This window comes from Symphalangus syndactylus, chromosome 6, assembly GCF_028878055.3.
Source record: "Symphalangus syndactylus isolate Jambi chromosome 6, NHGRI_mSymSyn1-v2.1_pri, whole genome shotgun sequence".
NCBI lineage: Eukaryota > Metazoa > Chordata > Mammalia > Primates > Hylobatidae > Symphalangus > Symphalangus syndactylus.
The window spans coordinates 66,100,187-66,125,180 of NC_072428.2; the positions used below are offsets into that span (position 1 = coordinate 66,100,187).

At 35.1% G+C, this 24,994-nt stretch overlaps 1 protein-coding gene across 5 annotated transcripts in view; it reads right to left on the reverse strand.

The window, feature by feature from the left end:
* The window catches only part of DLG2 (discs large MAGUK scaffold protein 2), a 2,194,174-nt gene that overhangs the window by 1,851,508 nt on the left and 317,672 nt on the right, over nucleotides 1-24,994 (reverse strand). For all 5 annotated transcript variants that reach the window (XM_055281255.2, XM_055281254.2, XM_055281252.2 and 2 more), the window contains one exon: nucleotides 6,374-6,519. In XM_055281255.2, coding sequence (XP_055137230.1) covers nucleotides 6,374-6,519 — 146 coding nt within the window. The remainder of the gene's footprint in view (nucleotides 1-6,373; nucleotides 6,520-24,994) is intronic.

Sequence of the window (24,994 nt, forward strand, 5' to 3'; positions counted from 1 at the left end):
AAATCAAATTCTTGATTCTATCCATTTTCTAACAATATGACCCTGGACAAGTTGCTTATCTGCAGCTTCCCCATTTCTAATGTGGATAGCAACAGCAACTCTACCTGCCTCACTAAGCCCTTATGAGAATCAAGTTAGAGAAGTTATATTTTTAACTATAAAACGGCCTATATATGTGAGAGACTGTTATTTCCACCAAAGTATAAGACCAAATAAAAAACTTTGGTTTTCCTCATCTTTATAACTGATATCCAAAAGATATGTTATGAAAGAACACCAAGTCCAATAAAGAAGAAAATAGTTAATATCCAGGTCAAGAACTAGAATATTGGAATCAAGAAGGGATCAAGTAAAAAGGATAGGTTAAAGATAGCTGGGCAGAGCTGAAGTTATGAAGAAAAAACATGTTCCTGAGTTTCCCTTTACATAGCAACCGATGAGTGCAAAGCTAGGTGGCAGCTTAAAGAAGCTACACAAAGATGAATATACATAGCAGATGCTCAGTAAGTGATAAGGAGAGGGGAGGGAAGGAGATAGGAAGAAGAGAGGAAAGGAAAAGAGGAGAGAGAAAGGAAACAGAGGGGAAAACAGTTTCATCATTCCTTTCAAGGGCTAATTTCTACACCGCTTGCCAGGCTGCTATAATAAAAAGTCAACTAGTAGCTAAAGCTTATGTATGAGAACACTCACTTCTCCTTTAAGGTTCCCTTTCCTTGACTGTGCCTTTTCTCTCCACTCTACCCCTCTTCCAACTCCTATTTATCAGTGTTTACTTTCCTCCCACCATTACCCAGGACCTCCAAATACCAACACAAATCCATACGAAGTAATTACTCTTTTCCACCCACTCTCTCAGAAAAACAAACCAAAACAAAAAATAAACAAGCAAACAGCAACAACAAAAAATTGTTTTTATTTAAAGTTCAAGAGCCTATTGAGAGCAGTATTGTGTTACCCTACAATAGCATGTACAGTTTAACAGGGACTACCTTAACTCCCTTAGTCTTCTGGAGCCTCACCAAAATATCCATGGAAGGAATTTTAAGTAACAGTAATAGGTTTAAATGAGAAGATATTTGTGCATTGTATAGTAATGATGGTGAGATTATCTTATATTCACATAAAGCTTTTTGCCTGGCAAAATGCTTTCTCATTGGTTATTTGATCTGAATTCCCAGGGAGAAGTGACAAAACAAGGGGAAAACTCCTATTTCTACTATGCATTTTAATATAATGCAGTTTTACAAAATTCCTTTTTCAAAGCATATATATATATATATATATATATACACATATATATCTCCTTTTATTTGATTCCCCCTGACATATAGTTTTTATCTCCATTTACTGATGAAGATAGTGAGACTCAGGGACGTAACAGGACTTTCTACAAGATTATTATCAATATAAGTGCTCTTTATGGAGCATTTCCTAGGTCCAGGAATTGTACTCAGCACTTTACGTGCCTGATAGCTTATTTATTCTTCACAATAACTTTATGAGGTAGACACTATTATTACTTTGACATTTTACAGATAAAAAATCAGATAGGTTAAATAATTTGACGATGGCCATGTAACTAGCAACTGGCAAAAGCAAAATTCAAACAGAAGGCTTTCAGATTACTCTTGATTGTTCTGCTATGCCAAGCAGCCTCCTTCCTGGCCCAGTGCTGTTACTGTAACACTGTTCGTAATATAAACTTACTTTCTTTCTGTCACCAAGTTAGAATTGCAGATTTCGGCCCAGCAGCTCAAGTTCTATGGAGAAAATACATACACATATACTTAAAGCAGAAGTGAGGAGGATGCTGTGTCCATTTTTTTACATCAAAAAAAACCCATAAATTAAGCAGAAAACTCACTATAATTGGGAGCTAAAAATCAGTTATTATGGTGTTGGCAGACAGCAGAAGGGTGATATGCACCTCAGTATAGAATATTGTAGAATAGAGAGATGAATTACTTATAGTTCAGCAAAACACCTAATAAACAAACAAAAATATCAAACCTTGGAATAGATGCTTCTTTTAAAATGTTTTTAAAAAGGCCATTTATTTTATATTCCTAAATAAAGATTTCTATCTTGTTTCAAAACATCACCAATCCAACACAGAATAGCCATATTATGATTCTGCTCGTGTCATCTTATGATATCAACAACATATTACAGGTTAAAATGCTATGGGATGTGAAGGATCAGGGTGCCGATTTACATTTTCCAGAAACTTCATATAAATCAGAGTTTAAGTTGAGCAGCTAGAATCTATCACACATATGCTGAGGAAGTAAGAAGACAGATCTCTTTCCACCAGGCACTGGAGATGAAATTTCAAAAAATAGTAGGTGAAACTTTTATTTAAGATCTTCCCAAGCTGAATGCAAACAAGTCAATGTCACTTTCTTTCCAGACAAGAAAAGTCTAAAACCTTTACCTCCAGGGCTTTTAAACTTACATACTATCAAAATCACATCAAAGTTTTGCTTCAGAAGCCCATCTGATTTTGTTTCAAGGGGAAAAGGAATCATTGGGAGGCACAGTGTAGGGACTCCATGAGATTCAAAATAATGATCCCATTGTTCTTGCTATCAACCTTAATATACACTAAATATGTAGCTATAATAATGAAGCCTGTGGAAACTAATAATGAGTTCAACAGATCCAAGCAAAAGTAAAATATTTCTAATTTCTAAAAGCAGGATATTCTGTATGCCTTTTGGGAAGCTCAGATCAACTCATTCATATGCTCAAAACTTTCCAATGGTTTCTCTTTCTCTCATAGTAAAATCTTTCCAATAGCCTCTAAGGCTATCCCTCATCTGTCCTCCTCTTTGAGCTCACTGCAGTTAAAATGGCTTTTATAAAAAAGACAGGGCAATAATGGATGCTGGTGAGGATGTGGAGAATGGGGAACCCTTGTACACTGTTGGCAGAAATGCAAATTAGTACAACCACTATAGAGAACGGTATGGAGGTTCCTCAAAAAACTAAACTTAGAACTGCCATATGATTCAGCAATTCCACTGCTGGGCATACATCTAAAATAAAGAAATTCAGTATATTGAAGAAGTATCTGTACTCCAATGTTTATTGCAGCACCATTCACAATAGCCAAGATATGGAATCAACCAAAGTGTCCATCAACAAATGAATGGATAAAGAAAATGTGGTACATACACACAATGGGAATTTACTCAACCAAAAAAAATAAACAAATAAACTCCTGTCGTTTGCAACAACATGGATGGAATTGAAGGACATTATGTTAAGTGAGATAAGCCAGGCACAGAAAGACAAATATCACTCATATGTGGAAGCTAAAAAAATAAAATATACACATGCAGATGGAAAGTTGAATGATGGGTACAAGAGTCTGTGAAGGTAATGGGGAGGGGAGAATAAAGAAGGGATGGATAATGGGTACAAAAATACAGTTAGATAGAAACAGATCCAGTGCTCAGTAGCACAATAGGGCAGCTATAATTAATAATATATTGTATATTTCAAAATAATTTAAAAAGTGGAATTAGAATGTTCCTAACACAAATAAATGATAAATGCTTGAGGTAATGGACATCCCAATTACCCTGATTTAACCATCACACATTATATGTTCGTATCAAAACATTGCATGTACCCCATAAATATGTGTAACTATTTTGTATCCATAATAATTAAAAATAAAAAATTAAAGAAAAAACAAAAAAATGCACAAATTGCTAACATCGGTTACCTTGCATGCAGGGAGGATAGAGCTGATACAGTATAAGCAGGAAGTGAGTGAAAGGGGAGTCCACAGACATAGAAAAATTGTTTTAAAAACAACTATGTTTAGAATAAAAAGTATATATGCTTTATGCTTCTATGCAATATATATGGGACTATGCATCTAGAAGTTGAATAAAATAATGTTTTTGAAAATTTATGTTCTTTCATAATGACACATGCACCCCCGTATGTTCATTGCAGCACTATTCACAACAGCAAAGACATGGAATCAACCTAAATGTCCATCAGCGGTAGCCTGGATAAAGAAAATGTGGTACATATATACCACGGAATACTACACAGCCATAAAAAGGAATGAGATCATGCCCTTTGCAGGAACATAGATGAAGCTGGAGGTCATCATCCTTAGCCAACTAACACAGGAACAAAAAAGCAAATACTGCATGTTCTCACTTATAAGTGGGAGCAAATGATGAGAATACATGGTCACAAACAAGGGAACAACAGACACTGGCACCTACTAGAGGGTGGAGGGTGGGAAGAGGGAGAGGATCAGAAAAAATAACTATTGGGTACTTAGCACCTGGGTGATGAAATAATCTTACAACAAACCCCTGTGACATGAGTTTACCTATATAACAAACATGCACATGTACCCCTGAATTTAAAATAAAAGTTAAAAATTGATTAATTAATTAATTACTTTTTTGAAAATTGAAAAATCTAAAATATCAAGGCAATGAAAGCCTAGAAAAAAAAATACAGGAGAATACTTAACTAGTCCTAGAGTGAAGAAAGATAAAGCAAAGAAGAAATAATTTTTTAAAAAGTGATAATTTTATCACATAAAAATTAAAACTACTTTGAAGGTTAAAAAGTACTATAAGCAAAATTACTAATAATAAACAAACCAGAAAAAAATAACAATTATGACCACAGGATGGCATGTTTCATAAATAAACTGCTCTTGCAAAGCAATTAAGAATTCTAGTACCGCTTAGAAAAATAGACAAACAGCTTCAATGGATCATGAAAGAAAAATAGATAACCAATAATCATTTAAAAAGTTGAGTCATGATAGTGAACACATAACTGCAATATAAAGCATTAAGTAAAACATTTTATCTGTTAATTTGACAACCTATTTTAAATAATAAAATAATGCTACTAAAGATATAGGCAGATTGGCCTTTTGAAAGATGGCTGATAGCATTGTTCTCCAAAACAGCTTGACAATTTGTATCCAGAGCCTTAAAAATGTCCATATCCTTGTACTCAGTAGTTTCATTTATAAAATCAATCCTAATTAAACAGTTAGAAAAAAAAAAAACAGGAATGGCTTATACACATGCACATCCATTACAGCATTATTCAAAGCAGGAAATTGAAGATAGCCTAGATTTGAATGAAGATCTGCTTAAATAAGTTCCAAATCATGGAATATTCATAGCCACTAAAATATTTTCCAAAAATGTTCAATGTTATGATATGGATAAATGCTATTAGTGTAACATGAAATGTAAAAGACATAAAATGCCCTACATGCTATTGTCCCAATTTCATGTACATATATTTGTACAAAAAAAGACTAAAAAGTCAAAATAATTACTTCTAGGTGCTGAAATTAGGATGATGCTTATTTTTATGCTTTTAAGTATAATTTCACAAAGTTGATCTCTATTATTTATCAAATTATTGTCACGATTAACTTTTTTTTTTTAAGTAACAAGGGTGATAATTAGGCTCTGTCCTTCCTGGTTTACAAATCAGCTCTGAGCAGGACAGAAAGTATATGAGAGGCCTCAATATTAACAATACAAACTCAGCAATCAACATACTATTGATTGGCACTAGGATTCCATGTAGCTTCCAAATCATGGGGTTGGCTACATGACTCCAATCTTGACAAATAGTGTGTGTGGGTATGTACTATTACCTCCCTTCAAAGTATTGACTGCCACTTAAAAGTATCCATCAACTTGTCCCTGTTAGCCCTTAGCTATGAACCTGAGACATGCCTCAACTTGCCTTAGCCTTTGGTAAATGTTAATTTTAACAGTAGTGTCCAAACTGTTTGATTCCATAATTCTATCTGTAAAAACAAGTTGATCATACAACTCTAATCGCTTTATATTTATTTTTAAAATTAGTTACTACTGAAATATAAGTTACTCAAATACAGAAGATTTTAAAGAATGTTATTAAAAGAAATGGAAATGGGAATTCTAATATTCTGCTCCTATACCTCAACATTTTATTCTTGCCCCAGGATATGTACCCTTGCTATAGAAATCAGAGTCTTAGACCACACTTCCCTGTTCTACCATCCATCTCCTTCCCCTACAGCACAGGTAACCATGTTCTGAAACTCCGGAATGCCTTAGACCTGAGTCAGCTCAAACTATGACAATTTTGCTAACATAACCCACTTAAACAATATAAAGAATCATGTCATTCCCATGCCCTATTTTATGTTTTGGAAAAACTGAATTTTCATATGTGAAAATTGCATACAGTATGGTATAACTACATTTCTATTATTGTTGTTGCCATTTGTTGATAATAATCACTACTACTACCATTACTTCTTTACTGGCCTAAGTCCTAGTATTGTTCAGTTCTTTCGGAAGTTTCAATAGTATACCTCTGAAGATTTTTGAAGTCTGTCATGGCACGGAGCAAGAAGGGATGTCTTCTCCCATTTCTGTAAAACTTGATTGGCTTCTTCTATCTTCTGCTCACAACTTTTTTGAGAATTTAGCAATGTCACCTCATAAAATTCTTGGATATCTGTAAAGAAAATGAAAGGAAAGCATCAAAATGTAATGCATGACTTCATAAATAGCTTCTGCATATATGTCCATATATAGACATACAGAAATTTTGCTGATTAAAAGAACTGCATAAATATATATATCCCAAAGTAAAACAGAAGAATTCCTGAAAATAATCTTTTTACCTGCATTTAGAATGCTTATAGCAGCTTTATTCATAATTACAAAAACTAGAACAAATCCTTCAAAAAGTGAATAAACTGTAGTAAATCCATATAATAGAATGTTATTCAGTAATAAGGAATGAGCTATCAAGCCAAGAGAAAGCATAGATCAATCTTAAATGTATATTGCTAAGTGAAAGAAGCCAGTCTGGAAAGGATGCATACGGTATGATTCCACCTACATAGCATCTGGAAAAAGTAAAACTAAAGAGACAGTTTAAAAAAAATCAATGTTTGCCAGAGGTTCTGAAAGAGAAGGAGGTTTGAATAGATAATGCAGAGGATGATGAAAATATTCTCTAATGATACTATAGTGTTGGACACATAACATGAACCATTTGTCAAAACCCAAAGAACTCAGTAGCACAAAAAGTAAACCTTAACGTAGGGCAAATTAAAAAAAAAAAAAAAAATCATGTAGGAAGTCAGAGGATCCCAAGATGAAATGCAGACTGTTACAAAGGAATACAACTGTATTACAAATGTATAAAATAACCTCCAAGAAGTCAACAGGAAAAAAAAGTACTGACTTAAGTAACTCTGGAAATGAACAGAGACTATAAAACCAAAGTCAAAGAAACTACACAAAAGCATCATACTCTAATTGGTAAACTTGTGACCTGTTGGGTACAGATGAACAATTCTGAGAACACAATACATGTATACTAAAATTGAACAATTAAGTGAATGGATGGTAGATGATGGGAGCCAAGTTTCTTACTGTTCTATAGAAAGTTACAGGCAAGTAAGGTTAAAATGATTCATATGATATTAGATGAGAGTTGGAGACATGTTTAGCTTAATGTAGATAAAGATGAATACATATAAGAATATTTACAGACATGTATATACACAAATCAGTTATACACACATATATTTCCTTGCTCCATCTGCTGAGAAGTCCTAGAAGAAATGATGCCACAGTAATAATAAACAAAATCAGCACCCTGATTTTGGCCTCTGTGCAGCCTTGGTAAAGAGTAATGAACACTGTCAGATTAGCATTGAGGGTATCTATATGAACTCAAAGTTTTCAAGAGCTACAGGATACAGAGATAGATAAAAATATGTTTAGGAACAGAAATGAATATGTATCTGGACATTTCCCAGCTCTGTCATATATAATTCCTGGCTCTGTCTTCTGAGAGGACCTAGACACAGGGACACCCCAGTAGCAACAAACACACCCAGAGCCCAGATCTTGGTTTGTAATACTATTTTCCAACAAAAGAAGCTCCTTGGAGAAACGGTTGATCCTGGGACTGGGGCAGGAGACATAAGATGAGCGTGGAACATCTTATAGCCCCAGCAAATAAAGAAATAGTCACCAAAGAAACAACCCTGCTACAATGGGGGAATATCAAAGAAACACAAGAACCACATGAAAGAGCTGCCAAAGATGGCCAAAGCTGGAGCAATTTGAGCAAAAAAAAATATTACCTAGTATTGGATTATAACACAAAATATAAAATAAAGGGATGAGTAGGAGGGATTACAAAAGGGTAAGAGGAAACTTCTAAGAGTGATGTGTATGCTTACTATCCTTATTGCGCTTATAGTGCACACATATGTCCAAATCTATTCAATTATGCATTATATATATGTAGTTTATTATGTATCAGTTATGCATAAGATGTATATATGTATCAATAAAGAAAGCAAAAATACAAGGTACAAATTGAAAGAAGATAATTTCACAGCACACAAAAGAACAGTATCCAGATATGAAAAGAAATACAAATCGCAAAGAAAAAGACAAGCAAACTAAAAGAAAATAATTGGTAAAAATTATGAACAGGCATTTCACAGTAAAAGAAACACATGTCACAGATAAGCCTAGGAAAGATCCTCGACCTCATTGGTGATAAAAAATACAAACTAAGATCATAGTCAAATGCCATTTACATCAAAAATATTGTCAAAAATAATTGTCTCATAGTACAAGGACTAGAAAAAGACATGAATCCTTGGTAACTTATTCATTCCTAGCAAGTGCAAATTGCTATAGCCACTTCAGAAAATAATTTAACATTTGTTTATCCTATAAGTCAGTATTTCTACTACCCAGTACACATCCTAGATAAACTTTGGCACATATACACCAAAAACAAACCAAAATGTTCATAACAGCGTAGATTACAATAGCAAACATTAGAAACATTCCAATGTCCATCAAAAGCGAAATAGATAAATTGTGATATGTTCTCAAGATGGAGTGTATGGAGCACTAAAAATGAATGAATGATAATATCATGAAACTATATATCTTAGAAAAATAACGTTGGGTGAACAAAGCAAGTTTCAATATGAAAAAATTTTTGTAAAGTTGAAAAATGTACAAAACTGAACCATGTATTTTTAAGCATCCATACATATACATGTAACAAAACAAATAGACAAAAGCAAAGGACGACATGAAAAGATGTAGTTACTTCAGTAGACAGGGTGGGCAAGGAAGTGGGATAAGGAAAGTACATATGAGTAGATACAAGTTAATGGTAATGATCTATTTCTAGATGTCAGTAGCAATTTCAGAAATGTTTGTTTTGTTATGCTGTGTATATTATAGATAAATTGCACATATTATTTTGTATGAATTAAATATTACATTTTCATAAATAATAAAGAAAAATTTTGTGTTTCATAAATATTAAGATTTACAGAGAAAAGTTAGTAATCCTTAAATTTTATGTACAGCTACAACTTTATTCTGCCACTAGCAATAAAGTAACTGTGAGGTCTTGTTTGAAAAATGTGTAAGAACAGAAGGTAAAAGCTGTACAGATATACATCCTTCCCAGATTTTTTTAATAACATGCGGGCTGGTAGGTTACTAATTGGGTTAACAAAAATCAGAGGAATAAGGAATAAAAAAAGATAAAACCCAGAAAACAAAATATGTTTGCATCATCTTGCCTCATGTATTAATGGAGAGAAAAGAATCTGGGCATGGTGGTGTGTGCCTGCGGTCCCAGCTACTGAGCAGGTTGAGGCAGGAGAATTGCTTGAACCCAGAAGGTCACAGCTGCAGTGAGCTGTGTTCATGCCACTGTACTCCAGTCCTGGTAACAGAACAAGACTCTCTTCCAAAAAAAATAAAAACTAAAAATAAAGGGGAAGAAAAAAAGAATTTCTGTAAATACATCTGCAGCTACAGTCTCTTAAAAGAATAATGACTTGTAATGAATAAAACATTTTTTGTAGATAGTCAAATTTCAAGTCTTTTTCTCTGTATCATTTTAAAGGATATAAACAGTTTCATGAGCAATATTTGCAAGTCAACAAAATTTGAAATACTACGTGTGCAAATTATTCAGAAAAGAAAGGATATTTATCATACTCATGCTATGCATTTATATCAGTAAGCTATACTTTGAAACATAACAAACAGTGATTTGATCACATTTACAAAAACCCTAGGGACAATATTTTTAATATTAAACTTGCAAATCTTCATTAATTTATACCCCCAAATGTGACGAAGTGCTCAAAGTCTATTTCACTCTTTTGTCTGCTTATTCTCCATGCCTTAAGCATAGAGAGGAAGAAAATAACCATGATTAAGTCAAAGATGACTTAAATATGATGATAATTCAATGATCAATGTCAAATTTCACTTTTGGTTAACAAGCATTATTTTTCAATAATTGACATATATCCCCTTGTCACTTTCTAAGCATCTTTCTTTTGCACCCTCTTTCCTCACCACCACCACCACCACCACCATTCCCACTGCTAGAGTTCAGGCCCTCACCATCTCTTACTCACACTCTTCTCTAGGCCCAGATCCCCTTTCCCACACTTAGAAATCCTCTTTCTCCTTCAATGCCCAGTTCCAGTTCAGTCTTTGTAAAAACAATATTTGAAGTCAGAGATCTAAATATGAAATGTCATCATCAAGAAATTATTTTTACTAAAACTGGATTCAATTGAGTACATAGTAAGAACACCCAAGCAAATATCATCAAAAAGAAAATATGTTTGGAAAGTTGTAGGAGATTCTCTTCTTACAGCTTCAACAAAGAGATGGTAAAATGTGTTAAGACATACGCCTATGCTTCTTCCAACATGCCTTGCTCCCTTACTACATACCTGCTTTGAATTCATCTAGACAGTATAGCACAGTTGATCTTCCTGTATTTAATGATGTTGCAAATTACACTAGGCTTTTCTGAACACTTGTTTCTGCTTAGGGAGCTAGATAAATGCTCATATCCACTTTCCTTATCCTGTATCCAAATCCCATACTTTCTCCTCTGCAAAGTAAAATGCTGCTGTTTTCTCTTGTTCCAAAGCATATTGCTTGAACCTACTCAGTAGTTATTTCTCTTTCAGCCTTATAGTAGAAATAGTTGTTCACCCACCTGTCTTCAACATTTCAATTCACTAAGTAGTTTTTAAGTGCTATGCAAGGCCCTTAGGAATGAAGACAATGTCTTATCCAGCCATATATTCTCTAGTATCTAGCATTATCCTTAAACTCAGCAAGCACACAATGAATTCTTGGTAATTTTCATTTACTTGCATTCCCTCTCTTTTTAAGTCTCAAATAGAAGAAAAATCATTGAATGAAGTCAAATCCCTTCTCACTCAGGACTGCTAAACCCTGTATATTGTTTAGATTACATTTTTATGTGACGAATCCTTGATTTAATCACAGCACCTAGCATTTTTATTTTGTATATTCCCTACTCAAATATAAAAAGATTTGCCACCTCTGAGGATATGCAAAATAAATTCCTCAAATTCTTGAAGACATGTCCATTTTGACATCACAATTTTTAAAGAATCATCTAAAAATTATTGTCAAATTTACAGGAAAGTGTTTACAAACTCTAATGTACATAAAAATTTCCTGGGGACATGGGGCCTGAATTTCTGCACTTCTAATAAGCTCCCAGGTGATGTCCATGGCTTCTGATCCACTAGCAACATTGGACTTAAGAAATAGCATCTTAGGGATAATAATTTCATACTCTCAATTCAAATAGCCCTTTTGAGTCACTGCAATCCTCTTCTTCAGAGTGAAAAGTGGGGTTAAAAAGGGGAACAGGGTGAAAGATCCCCATAATAGAAGGAAGATGGCAAGAGAAAAACTCTGCCTATTGATTCATAAACAATAAGTACTTAGTATGGATAATATTGACTAAACTGACTTAGATTGAATTCATTAGAACTTAGCTGAAAGAAGCTGTATTTCAATCTTCTGCCTTTAGGATCCATTAAAACAAAAAAATTGACTTCTAGGTGATAGCTGAGAGAGCCCCTATTCAGTCCAATCTCTCTCTCTTTTAACCTACACTCCTTAAAAATGAGATCTGGTCTTCGTAATAATGATTCTGACACAGTTAGGTCTTCAATTGTCAAACAGCATGTTGAAGGAAATTCATAATAAATAGGACTGTATTTTCAAGCACATCCTTAAAAACTCTACATATACTCAAAATATTTCACCTTCTTCCAAGAAGAAACACCTAACATGACATACCTATTTCAATGATGCTACTATTTCCTCAAAAGACACTTAAAACTCCTCTTTGAGATATACCTTCAAGCATTTGATGAGATTTTTAAGGTCCTTGGAAATGGTAAATATTTTTCTCTTGAAGGGAAGTTTGGTTTTCTTGAAATAACCAAAATTCACTAGGCAAACTTCAAACATAAGTAATGGAAAAAAGGATTTTTTACATGACTTAAGAAAATACGATTCTTAAATCATGAGGCTTTTTTCTTGTGTGACTCATGAGTTGCTCTGCAATGATCTACTTAACCACAATAAAATAAAAAAGTAATTAGAATGCCGAATGTGTAACATCTTTACATACTTTTTCATCTATTATGGGCTAGAATAAAAGTGACTGGGGAAAGGCTTTTTGCACTTTTTCCCATCCCAGCCTTCATGTTGCCAGGCATAGTATTATGGGAACAATAGCAGTTGCCTCTGTACTCTGCCAACCAGAAACCCCTGTGGAGGTTGTTACTGTTGATTCATTTGGTTTTTAGTGATTGGCATATATGGCTATAGCTCACCAAAGCTGTTTAATCCCAAAAGTTTACCAAAATCACCTGAGGATTCTCTTTTTTTTTTTTTTTTTTTTTTTTGAGACAGAGTCTTGCTCTATCACCCAGGTTGGAATACAGCAGTGCGATCTCGGCTCACTGCAACCTCTGCCTCCAGCGTTCAAGCAATTATCCTGACTCAGCCTCCCAAGTAGCTGGAATTACAGGTGCCCAACACCATGCCCAGTTAATTTGTGTATTTTTAGTAGAGATGGGGCTTCACCACGTTGGGCAGGCTGGTTTCGAACTCCTGACCTCATGTGATCCACCCGCCTCAGCCTCCCAAAGTGCTGGGATTACAGGCATAAGCCACCATGCCTGGCCAGGATTCTCTTCTTACAGCTGCAACAAAGAGATGGTAAGATGTGCTTTAAGACATATGCCTTACGCTTCTTCCAACATACCTTGTTCTCTTACCACATACCTGCTTTGAATTCAGCTGGACAGTATAGCACAGGTGATCTTACTATATGTAATGATGTTACAAAACGATGTTACAGTCTTGGTGTTCCATTAGGCTTTTCTGAACACTTGGTTCTGCTTAGGGAGTCAGATAAATGTTCATATCCAATTTCCTCATCCTGTATCCACATCCCATACTTTCTCTTCTGCAAAGTAAAAAGTTATCATTCTCCCAATCCATATGAGTCCAAAACTACTAGACACTGAAGCATAGAGGTGGAATTTTCAATAAAGCCTTTATCAGTGCGGTAAATGTCCTATCTTGGGCTTTGCACTAAGAAAAGTTTCTTTAAGAATATTACCTGGAACTAGAGGAATAAATTTGAATATGAGGAAGGGACTGAAGTTGAATGTAGATGAAATGAAAATATAAATTTCATAGCCTAGACCCAGTGAAAGCAAGTACCAAGTAAGGGAATAAAAGAGACAAAACAGGAATGAGTGCAAAACCCGGAGTCCAAGGACTAACACAAAATGGAACTCAATAGATGCTGAACACATAAGACTAGAGAATGAGTAAATGCTCATACCCAAAGGGTCATGCAAATTCCACATTGTTCTGATACGATTGGGCTTCTTCTGTGCCTAGACAAAGCACAAACCGAAGGAAGGAAGGAAGGAAAGAAGGGAGGGAGGGAGGGAGGGAGGGAGGGAGGGAAAAGAAAGAGAAGGGAGGGGAAGGGAAGGAGGGAGCGGGGGTGGGGCAGAGAGATTATGAAGGAAATCTTGGTTTCAAAGTACTTTATTAAAAAGAATCAAGGCTTTTTGGAGAAAGGGCTCGCAGGATGAGAACAAGGAAATTATGAGTCTAGTACATCTTTTTGTACTAGAAAGTAAGGAAGTGCTCAAAAATTACAGGATCATATCAAAAGGACATGTAAGCCAGCTTGAAGGGGCTCTTAATGACTAAATCTGAAATAATTTGAGCCTTAAAAATAAATTAATAGTCATGGGATATAACCTTTTTAATAAAATAACAATCCATTAGTCCATCCTGACATAGAAAAAATTAGTGATTAAATGAGGGAGAAGGGAAAGTTCTTCCTTACAGAATTCCAACTAATAAATATAGAAGAAATGATGGAATTATAAAATCATTGAGGGTTGCCGCGACTAGTGGTAAAAAAATAGGACAAGGAATGTGGCATTATATAGCCTCACAGTATCTCTCCAACAATTAGAACAAAATGGGCCAGGCATGGTGGATTACGCCTGTAATCTCTTTGGGAGGTGAACGCAGGAGATCAGAGCAACAGTTGAGCCCAAGAGTTTGAGACCAACCTAGGCAATATAGTGAGACCTCATCTCTGCAAAAAATAAAAATATACTTATAAAATTATTTTTTAAAATAGTACAAACTGGCACGGGGAGCCTCCTGTTATCATATACCAAGAAGAACATAGCATCATTTCTGTAATATTCCTGCCCAAAATGCATAAGTTGAACCTAATCATAAGGAAACATCAGACAAATGCAAATTATAAGACATTCTACTACATACTTGACTTGAAATCTTCAAAAATGTCAAGGTAAGAAAAGAAAGGCTTATGAATTATTGCAGATTAAAGGAAAATAAATAGGCATGACAATTAAATGTAATGTGTAATGTAACATAGATCTTGGACTGAGGAAATACAACTATAAAAGACATTATGGAGACAACTGCTGAAATGAGTATGGACTGCTCTTTAGATAATAATATTGTAGCAATGTTAAATTTCCTGATTTTGATAACTGCACTATTTATGTAAGAGAATATTCTTGGTTTTAGAAGATGTATAAGTATTTAGTGATCAATGTGCCTAATGCCCCCAACTATTCTCAAATGAGTGAACGGCATCAGGCACTTCATTAATAAGATGCATGCAAAGCTGGGCATGGTGGCTAATGCCTGTAATTCCAACACTTTGGGACGCTGAAGTGGGAAGATTGCTTGAAGCCAGGAGTTTAAGACCAGCCTGGTCAACATAGTGAGAACTCATATCTACAAAAATAAAAATAAACTGATATGCATATATATGTATATATGTGTATATGTGTGTATAGAGATACAGAGATATATAGAGACATGCATATATAGAAAATGATAAATAGAGTGAAATGTAAACAATTAGTGAATCTGGGTAAACTGACTATACAGTAGCTCCTGTACTATTCTTATAACTTTTCTGTAGATTTGAAATTACATAGAAATACATCGCTTTGAAAAATGGTGAGATGACTAGGAGGTGTTAGTGATAAGTATGGAACTGAGAAATATCCAGTAACATTTGCTAAAAAAAAAAAAAAAACTACAGGAAAGAGACTCGAAGAGGAACGAAGTATACAGGGCAGAATGGCATGGAAGAGGTAGAAGAGCAGATCAATAGGGCATATGTGAGGTAGTATAATTATTTGGAGATAAAAGCACAAGCTCTGAAGTCAAACAGAACGGCCCTGGCTCTGCTACTTACTAAATTTGTGACCTTATGCAAGTTATTTAACTTTTCTAAACCTCACCTTCTTCACCTATAAAATTTACATGTGTAAGTACTCCACGTGGTTGAGTAGTTATATAAAACATAGTAAATGGTAGCTATAATATTCTTTGATTAACATATCTTCCAACTATACTGTGTACACAGGCAGTCTCATTAAATGTTGAATACCTGAACACAGAATATGCTCAGCCAGGAGTCACTTCTTCCATAAGAGTCAAGAGTGCAGACACTTGAATAAATAAAGCAGAATTAATACTTGACAAGGAGGCAGAAATTGTTATTTACAAGTTTTTAAAAAGCTGATTCATATGGAAATTGTAACAGAAATGCCATAAGATGTGCATGAAGGAACACAGTATTTTTGTGGCTGAAATAAGGTCTTTAAAAATACGACCTCTAAAATGAATTTTAATTCAAAATATCTCCTTGATGAATAAATGTGCTATTTCAAGTTGCTCAAAAAGCAGGCACTAAATAAACTCAAGATATTGTTAATGCAAATCAGCTACCTTTTATCTCACACTTATAGCACTTATACTCCCAAATCACCAGCAGGTGTGTCTTATTCTATATCTAGGAGATAATTAACTTTCAATTTCACATCAGTCATCCAAGATGTAGGAATGTTGTCAATTCTTTTTACCTCACAAAGATTTACCATGTAAACTCTACAAATCTTCAGAAGATAAGTAACTATATGTAATCTGTATGAGCCCAGTTTTAAGTTACATATTCTTTCATGCCTACCTCCCCACTAAAAAATTCCCAATATCTTCCAATCTGTGATTAAGTACTGGTATTGCTCATTGAAGACAGGAGAGAAGAAAGAAATTAGCATTTGCTATTTACCAGCCATGCATAAACTCCATGTGTTTAGTTGTACTTTGTAAATGTCATTCATTTTACTAACTTCTTTTGATCATCTTATGAGACATGTAGATTACACCTATGTTAGAGATGGAGAAACTGAGACTGGTTCAAGGTCATCAGGCTGGACAATGGCAAGGCTAATATTGGAATTCACATTTGACACTTAAGCCTACACCCTTTACTACAACATGCTGCAACGGTATGCATAATAGAATGTTAGGGGTTAATTAAATAATATCAGTGCTAAAACAAGTATATTTTATTGTCAAACGCATGACTAGAATATCATTTAGAAAATTCTTCAGATCACCAGATGGAAAGAAAATCAAACCTAAGGAACTCTCAAAAACTTTCCAAGACAGGTTACCAAGGATATTTTAACTAATCTCAACAGCACAGTGCTTAGCTGAAGCTAGTTGGTTGGTTTCCATCAGCAAAATCTCAAACAGAATGAGAGTTTGGACTCTAGGGATCATATCTTTCCAGCTGATGAATGCCAAGGGAGACAAGAATGCTTATTCATAGAAGTAGCTATAGACTTTCAGTATAGTTAAGCTAGGAGACAAATATTAAAGAGGTTGCTACAAATTGACTCTATTGGCCTCTCAGATTTGCTTTTTACATACTGCTAACACAGAGTATTCAATAAATATTAGTTATGAAATAATATTATAACAATTTTTTCCAGAGGATAAGAACTAACTTTAACAGAAAATAAGCAGCAGAAGAGAAAAAGATGGCAAAACAGCTATGAAATAATAGACTTTGGGGGAATCTTTGCTGTCAGGCACGTAAGTATAGATTTACTTAATATTCTGTTTAATGGTGATTTTATGCAATTTTATAATCAGTCCAATTAAACAACTCATATAAGGACAGAATAGCATTCAGTCTACAGGGAGACATTATCCATAGAGACACATGTTAAGTAGGAAAATAAAACTCTGTCTCTGACATGTAAAATACAACATCCCTCTCATCTCCTCAAATCGGATATACAAGGACTTTTATTATAACTTGCCAAAATGGCAAGATTGTTTTGTTTTTATTTTCTTTTTTTTTTTTTTTTCACTTTGTTCTTTCTTCTTTTTTCCTTCTTTTGGACATACAGCTCTGAATCATAAGACTGTATAGAATTCTACCCATAAATACCAAAACTTAGTCCCCTCTTATGTATACCATGAAATGAAGGGTATTTTTTTGGCAGATTAATAAATCTAATATCAACTATCACTTGAAAAAAGTATCACATTCCACCACACCAAAAGGATGAATTTAAATGAAAGTCTGTAATTTCACTTGGAATTGGTCCAGTAAGTGATAGCTGATGGCTAATCTCAAAAAGAACATGCTTGTAAACACTGGTGTTCCAATTATCTGAAAATCAATTTTAGATTGTAGAAATTATTTGAAATATACTCCTATAAAATGTGTAATAAAATTTTATTATAATTATGATGTAATTTTATTGTATATAATTATATTATTGTATAAAATGATACAATCATTTATTGTAGTGTACAAATATTAATTATATAAAGTTAATTATCATATACATATCATTATAGTACAGATATAATCATTTCCATTATATTATTTTAAATTTTATGATCTACTGTGCTAGAAAATCTTATGAGAATGTACTGCTTAAATAAAATTGTAGAAAAATAAAACCAAGAGCCATTAAATATGTCACCTTTCTTTTTCCCCAACTTCCCCAATACCTAAAGAGTTAGCTTAAGAGAAAATGTTATGCCCAAATACCAAAGTACACATTAGAAAATATGCTACCCAGTATACCTAAGATATCATTAGCATACTTTTGTATTGGTTAAATAAAGTATACTGCCTTTTGTTCTAAAGTGATAGTGGAAAGCCAGCTTGTAGACAAATGGTTTTTATGTTGCAAAAACTATCCGATCAACTGCAGTCCTCAGGTATGACATGAAGCTTTCTAGTTCTCTCTTAGACTGCCTAATGTTTATGATAATCTTGAGACCACTGGAAAGCCACACAGGACCCCATAGTCAAACCTGCAGGCCATTCTGCCTGTTTCCAGAGAAGGAAAACTATGCTGATAGTTCCACTAACAGTCTTTGGAAAATAGTAATGTTTCTTCTTGCTTTATTGAAAAATACATCTATGAGCTTCTTCTCCTATTTTCTTCTGTCTCTTTTCATTCCATTCATTCTTTTCCTTTCCTTTTCCCTTTCCCTTTCATTCCCTTCCTGAACAATTCAGTCCCAAAGTCATTGTGTGAAGTAGAGCAAGGTCTACTCTGGTGGTGAAGGAGTTTGGAGAACAGAGCTATAGTGGCCCAGAGCAAAGTGTCAGATTGGCCCAGGGCCTCATCAAGATGAGAAGGGTATCCAAGTATGGAGGCAGACCACAGCAGTTACAGAGCCTGACAGAATGAGGAAAGAGTCTTTGAAGACAGGTAGGCTAATATGGGCTGTTGGAACTAAAACAAGTTAAGGAAGGCCAAATAGGCTACATAATGTCTGAGCATGGAGTTCAAACCTGAGTAGTATGAGGAGGGAGCCCATGTGGTGGGAAGGGACTGAAGTGCTTTGTCATAGCTAAGTAGAGTGACGAGGCCTCCCATGGAGACCAGTGACCTAGCAAGGGTTGTGAGAGCCTGAGTTTGGTGAGGAGGGTATCTGTGCTGGGGTGGCAGTAGCAATGGGAGACTGGTTACATACAGAAGGATGGGTCAAATAAGTAAATAAAATAAGGATAATTTGAATCTATCAGAAAAGAGAGTGAAAATATGGCAGTAGAGAAAACGACAATGAATTATATAGTGTTAGACTGGAACTGGAATAATCAGTGTGAACTCATGGTTTTCAATATAGATAGATACATATAGATATTAATACAGACGTAAATTTGTCTGAGTTTAAACATACACAAAAGGGAAAATAACTTCACAGTGGGGAAGCCTGGAAAACACAACTTCAATTGTGTGCTCAAAGTGAACATCATAAGTAAATGCAGCAAATCTAACTACATGCCACCTGATAGGATGCAATGAAAAGATCTCAGCCTCACTTCTGTAATATTCCTATTTCAGAAATGTCAGTCACAAAAAAAAGAAAAAAGCAAAAGCTGAGGGTCTGCCCTGGAATTAAGGAAATTAGAAAGACATGACAACTAAAGATGACATGTGATTCTGAACTAAATTCTTTGCTATAAAGCACATCTAACTGGGACATCTGTTAATTCCCCATTAATACCAATATTGATAATATTGGTATTACTGGTATTAATGGGAAATTAACCAATGCCCCAATATGTTAATTTCCCATTAATACCAATATTCCCAATATTACCATCTGATTTTGATGGTAATATTGCTGTTATATAACAGATTGCTCTTGTTCCCAGGAGATATACTAATGTATTAGGAAGAAATGGAACAAGTTGGTCACTTAACACTCATATGGGTCACAAGTTGGTCACTTAACACTCATATGGGTCAAGAGATTTTTTTTTTAAGTGCTGTACTATACTTTCACATTTGAGATTATTTCAAAAAAAATTTAATGCCCTAAAAATAAATTTTAAAAATTATTTCTAAAAAACAAAGAAAGAAAATTACATCCAGGTCACAGAAGATGTAACTTCTTTGTGGTTGTCGATGCAAACCCCTCACCCGATTTTCAACTTCAGTAGACTATTTTTGTGTTAATAATAAATGCCATTTATCAAACATACCATAGCAAGTTGAGAATTGTATGTACTTCATCTCATTTACTATTCCCAATACTCCTATGAGATAGGTATTATTTTTACCCCTTTACAAAGGAAGAAACTCAGGAAGAGAAAGGTTGAGATGTTTGCCCAGTTTGCTTAATTTATAACTGGCAGCGCTGGGATAGGAACTAGGTATGTCTCACTCCAAATCCTGTGGCCTTAACTATTACAAACTGACTCTTTATGTCTGGAGTAATTGTTAGATTTTCTTTGTTTTGCTCTGGGTTAACAGGGATTTTGTTTTTTCATCTTGTTTTTCTTGTCATCTAGGATGTTTTATGGACCATGACTCAGCAGTTCCAGCTCAAAGATTCTTTCTCCCTGAAGACTCTTTCACCAAAAGTCATTTCTCCCTTATTCCTCATTATTGCCTTTGCACTTTGCATTTATCTTGTGATTCTTATGACCCTGTGTCATTGGAATATATGTTTTATTTCCCTACATGTAAACTTTGCAAAGTTAAAGGCCAAGTCACACTCCATTTTTTATCTCACATAAGCAGTGGCTGTCAAATTTTACCGTGCACCAAAATCGCCCGAAGAGCTTGTTAAACAACAGATTACTGGGCTGTATCACCAGAGTTTCTGATTCAGTAGTCTAGGGTAGGGCCTAGAATTTACTTTTCTAATAAATTCCCATGCGATGCTGGTGTTGCTGGTCCAGGGACCGCACTTTGAAAAATATTTCAGTACTGTATAGAGCTTACCAGTCTCTTACCAAAGTAGCTAAATAGTGTTTTTTGATTTATAAAACTATAACACATACATTATCTTCTTTGCTATAATATATCCAAATACAGATATAATATATGTATGCTATAGAATGCCTCATATTATATGGTAATAATAAATTGGTTGGTTCATCTTTCCCACCTTTTATTCATTCACTCATTTCTTCAATAAATATTTCTTAAGTATTGACTGTGTGCCTGGTACTGATACAGCAGTGAATAAGACAGATTAGCCTCTGCTATGATAAAAACTAACAGTCTAGTAGAAAAAAAAGAAGACTAAGCAAAATATGACAAATTTCCATACTTCACTTCCAGTTATCTTCATGGGAAGAGATATTTGATAAATGGGAGCAACAAAACAAAATGTGTATTAGCACAATAACATTAAAGTTATAATGGGTTAGGCAGAGAAAGGTTTGTCAGTGTTAAGAGACTTTTCACTCTAGAGTACCTGAAGGGCTAAAACAATCTTCAAAGATGTAGAGACCTGAGAACATGATACTGCCCCTCCAACTCCTCAGGGATACAGTAAATGGAATCACTGCAGGAAAAGCTAGAGTCTGGGGCAGGCAAAACAAGCAAGGAGTAAAATGAGACAGAAGCAGGAAAACCATAAAGGAGATACCCCTTATGCCCATCAGTCCATCAGCGATGGACTCTCAGACGTTCATACGCTGTATGAACAGATAGATGGGAAAGAAAATGAGAATTCTGCAGAATCCTTGGGGATCCATGTACATTCATGTTGTCCAGAAGCAAAATTTTCTTTCTGGATATATGCAATAGTTTAATCAAGTTACTACTATAGTGTCAGTGAATATCAGGCCAAAAGAATATAGGGTATAATGAGAATACATGACAGAAAGCCTGTTCTAGGAGTTTATTTTCCAAAGGAGAAAGAACATTCAACTGAGACAGAAGGATTAGTAGGCATTTTCAGGCATGGGAGTTTGAGAACAGGGAAGTGGAAGAGATGGAGAACGTACAAGAACCTGAGGGAGGAGAAAGCATGACAGGGACACTAAAAAAATTATTAGAGGCTGGGCGCGGTGACTCACGCCTGTAATCCCAGCACTTTGGGAGGCAGAGGCGGGAGGATCACTTGAGGTCAAGAGCTCAAGACCATCCTGGCCAACAAGACGAAACCTCATCTCTACTAAAAATACAAAAATTAGCTGGGTGTGGTGGTGCATGCCTGTGATCCCAGCTGCTCAGCAGGCTAAGGCAGGAGACTTGCTTGAACCTGGGAGGCAGAGATTGTAGTGAGCCGAAATCACACCACTGCACTCCAACCTGGCTGACACAACAAGACTCCATCTCAAAACAAAACAAAACAAAACAAAAAAACCAACTCATTAGAGAAGGACAAAGAGAACGGTATAAGATAAGGCTGGAGAGGCAGGCAGGTAGGTAGATTGTTGTATTCTGTACTCGGTTTTTAGGACCTTGAAAGTATTGATCATGTCAGTAAATTTTGTATCATTGTTGCCAGGAAGACTATATACATTCGATAAAGGTGGAATGAGAGAATCAATGAATGGATGGATGTGTAAAGCAAACATATGGTACAAAAGACAGAGGCATAAAATTCAAATGGCATGATCTGGAAGTAAAGCGTTGAATGGACCAATGTAAAAACGAAAAGGAGCCTGTGAGTCTCGATTATGCAGGGCTAGAACCGTTAGGGGGCTGAAAATCATCTTATCAATCTGCTTACTGTACAGATGAAAAAACTAAGCCTGGTGAATTAAGGTGGCTTCTCCAAGAACACAAAGCCAGTAGTGACTGAACCAGGACTTGAATCCTACTGGTTCCCAAACCAAGAAGCTTTCCACTACAGTCATAGCTCATTCTGGACCTAGAAGTATAAGAATAAGTCTCCAACAGTCACTATGCAGGCAGATGCCAAGCACATCAGAACATTATCCCTAACAGATGCATAACTAGCAGCTGCCACAATTTTTCTAGTTGTGCTTTAGAACTTAGCTATGGATGATATAAGAAAAATATGGATGATATAAGAAAAATACTTATCCCCCCGCCATAAAATTGATTCATTTAGAAAATGGCTATTCTCTCTGTGTTATTATTTCCTTCTCTACCTTTAGCCTGAGAGAATTAATACAAATAGTATAGTGGCAACACTCAGCACAAAATTATCTTAAGAGCACATGAGGTCAGACTGTCATGGGAAGAAATCTCTCCAAGCAGCTGCATAACTACCTATAATTCACAGGAAGGTAGAATCAATAGGATTCTGGAAGGCTGACCACACATTCCGTTCCTCTTTAGGTAACTACTGTTTGTCAGAAACTTGGACAGACACTACTAACATATCACAAATGATGATTTTGCCCTGAGTGACTTTTGGTCTGTTATTTCCAACCTTCTTTCTCTCTGCTGCCTAAGTTCACTAATAATACTATTACATAAAGAAATAACATATAGTTTACTCATTTAAACATCACATTTGTTATTAATCAAAGTATTACAATTTGGCTTTCTTTTTTCTATGCTTCTCATACTAGTCAGGCAAGGTGGTAGGTAAGAACTAAGCCATCATCTTTTAGGAAGTGTCAGGATGCCTGCTGGGCCTACATTCCCCTTCTGAAGGATTTCCTACAAATAAGCTATCCCAGACTGACTGGTGATTGCTAAGCACCTGACCTGAGACTAGTCAATTGCTAGATGGGCCAGTAGGTATGAAATGGCCTGGTATAAGAACTCTGCCTTACACAGGTGGTGATAGGCTAATCCAATTTGATACTCTCACTTGAAAAGTTAAAAAAAAACAACTGTCAGTTAGTTGATAATTTCAGAGGAATAGAAGCCAAAACAGAGAGCTGCACATTCAGCATAATAGTACAGATGAGATTTGGGAGAATGGCTGTTGAGCATATAGGAGAATAACCTGGTGGCTAATAACAACAGCAGCTACAACAATAACAAGAACAATCATAATAAAGGCTTACTTTTATTGAGCCCTTACTATATTCCAGACATGATAAAAATTCAAATGCATTATTCTACTTAAACCTTGCAACTACCTATGAAGTGGGGTCTGTTATTATCCCCATTTCACAAATAGGAAAATTGAGACAGAGCAAAGTTAAGGAAGTGCACAAAGTCACTCCTCTAGTAAATGATGGAACCAGGATTCTAACCCAGATTTGTTTGATTCCAGAACCCTGCTCTTAATCACTATCCTAAGTTAGAGCTTATTTTATGTTTAGAAGGACATTTTAGGCTTCATACAATGTTTAGATCCCTGCCTTTTGTATTTCCACCTGAATTTGTACAGCAAACCCCCATTACTTAAGGAAAATTGAACACAAGGAAGGTGGTGCTCTGGAACTAAAATGTATGCTTAGGCTTGGTTTTGAAGTACACAGCTGATAGTTACGTTTTCCAACCTTGGAACTGTTACCCTACCATATGTATCTTAATCATATCTCTGTCATCTTACTGTACATAGGTTTCATTATCACTCTTTGTTAATTTTGACCATGAGAAACGATGATAATAATAGCAGAGGGAGAAAAGAATATTAGAATATGGGAACATATATGTAAATACCTTGGTCCATGTAATTCAATAAATATTTATTAAGTGCTATTTATATGCAATGTACACATACCCATGTATGTTCCCCTTATTACCCAGGTTGATATAAATGTCACAATGCAGCATAGCTATGTGTTGTGTTCATGTCTCCCAATCTCTATAATTTCTGTTACCATACTATCACGTATCAGAGTTGATACTAAGATCAGAAATTGTGTTTGTGTGTGTATGTCTGTGTGTGTATGTAGTATGGGGTGCTAGAAAGATTCAGAGATCTGAGTTCTGTCCCAATTGCCACTAACTATCTATCTGGCCTTATAAACTTCACATCAACTCTCTGAC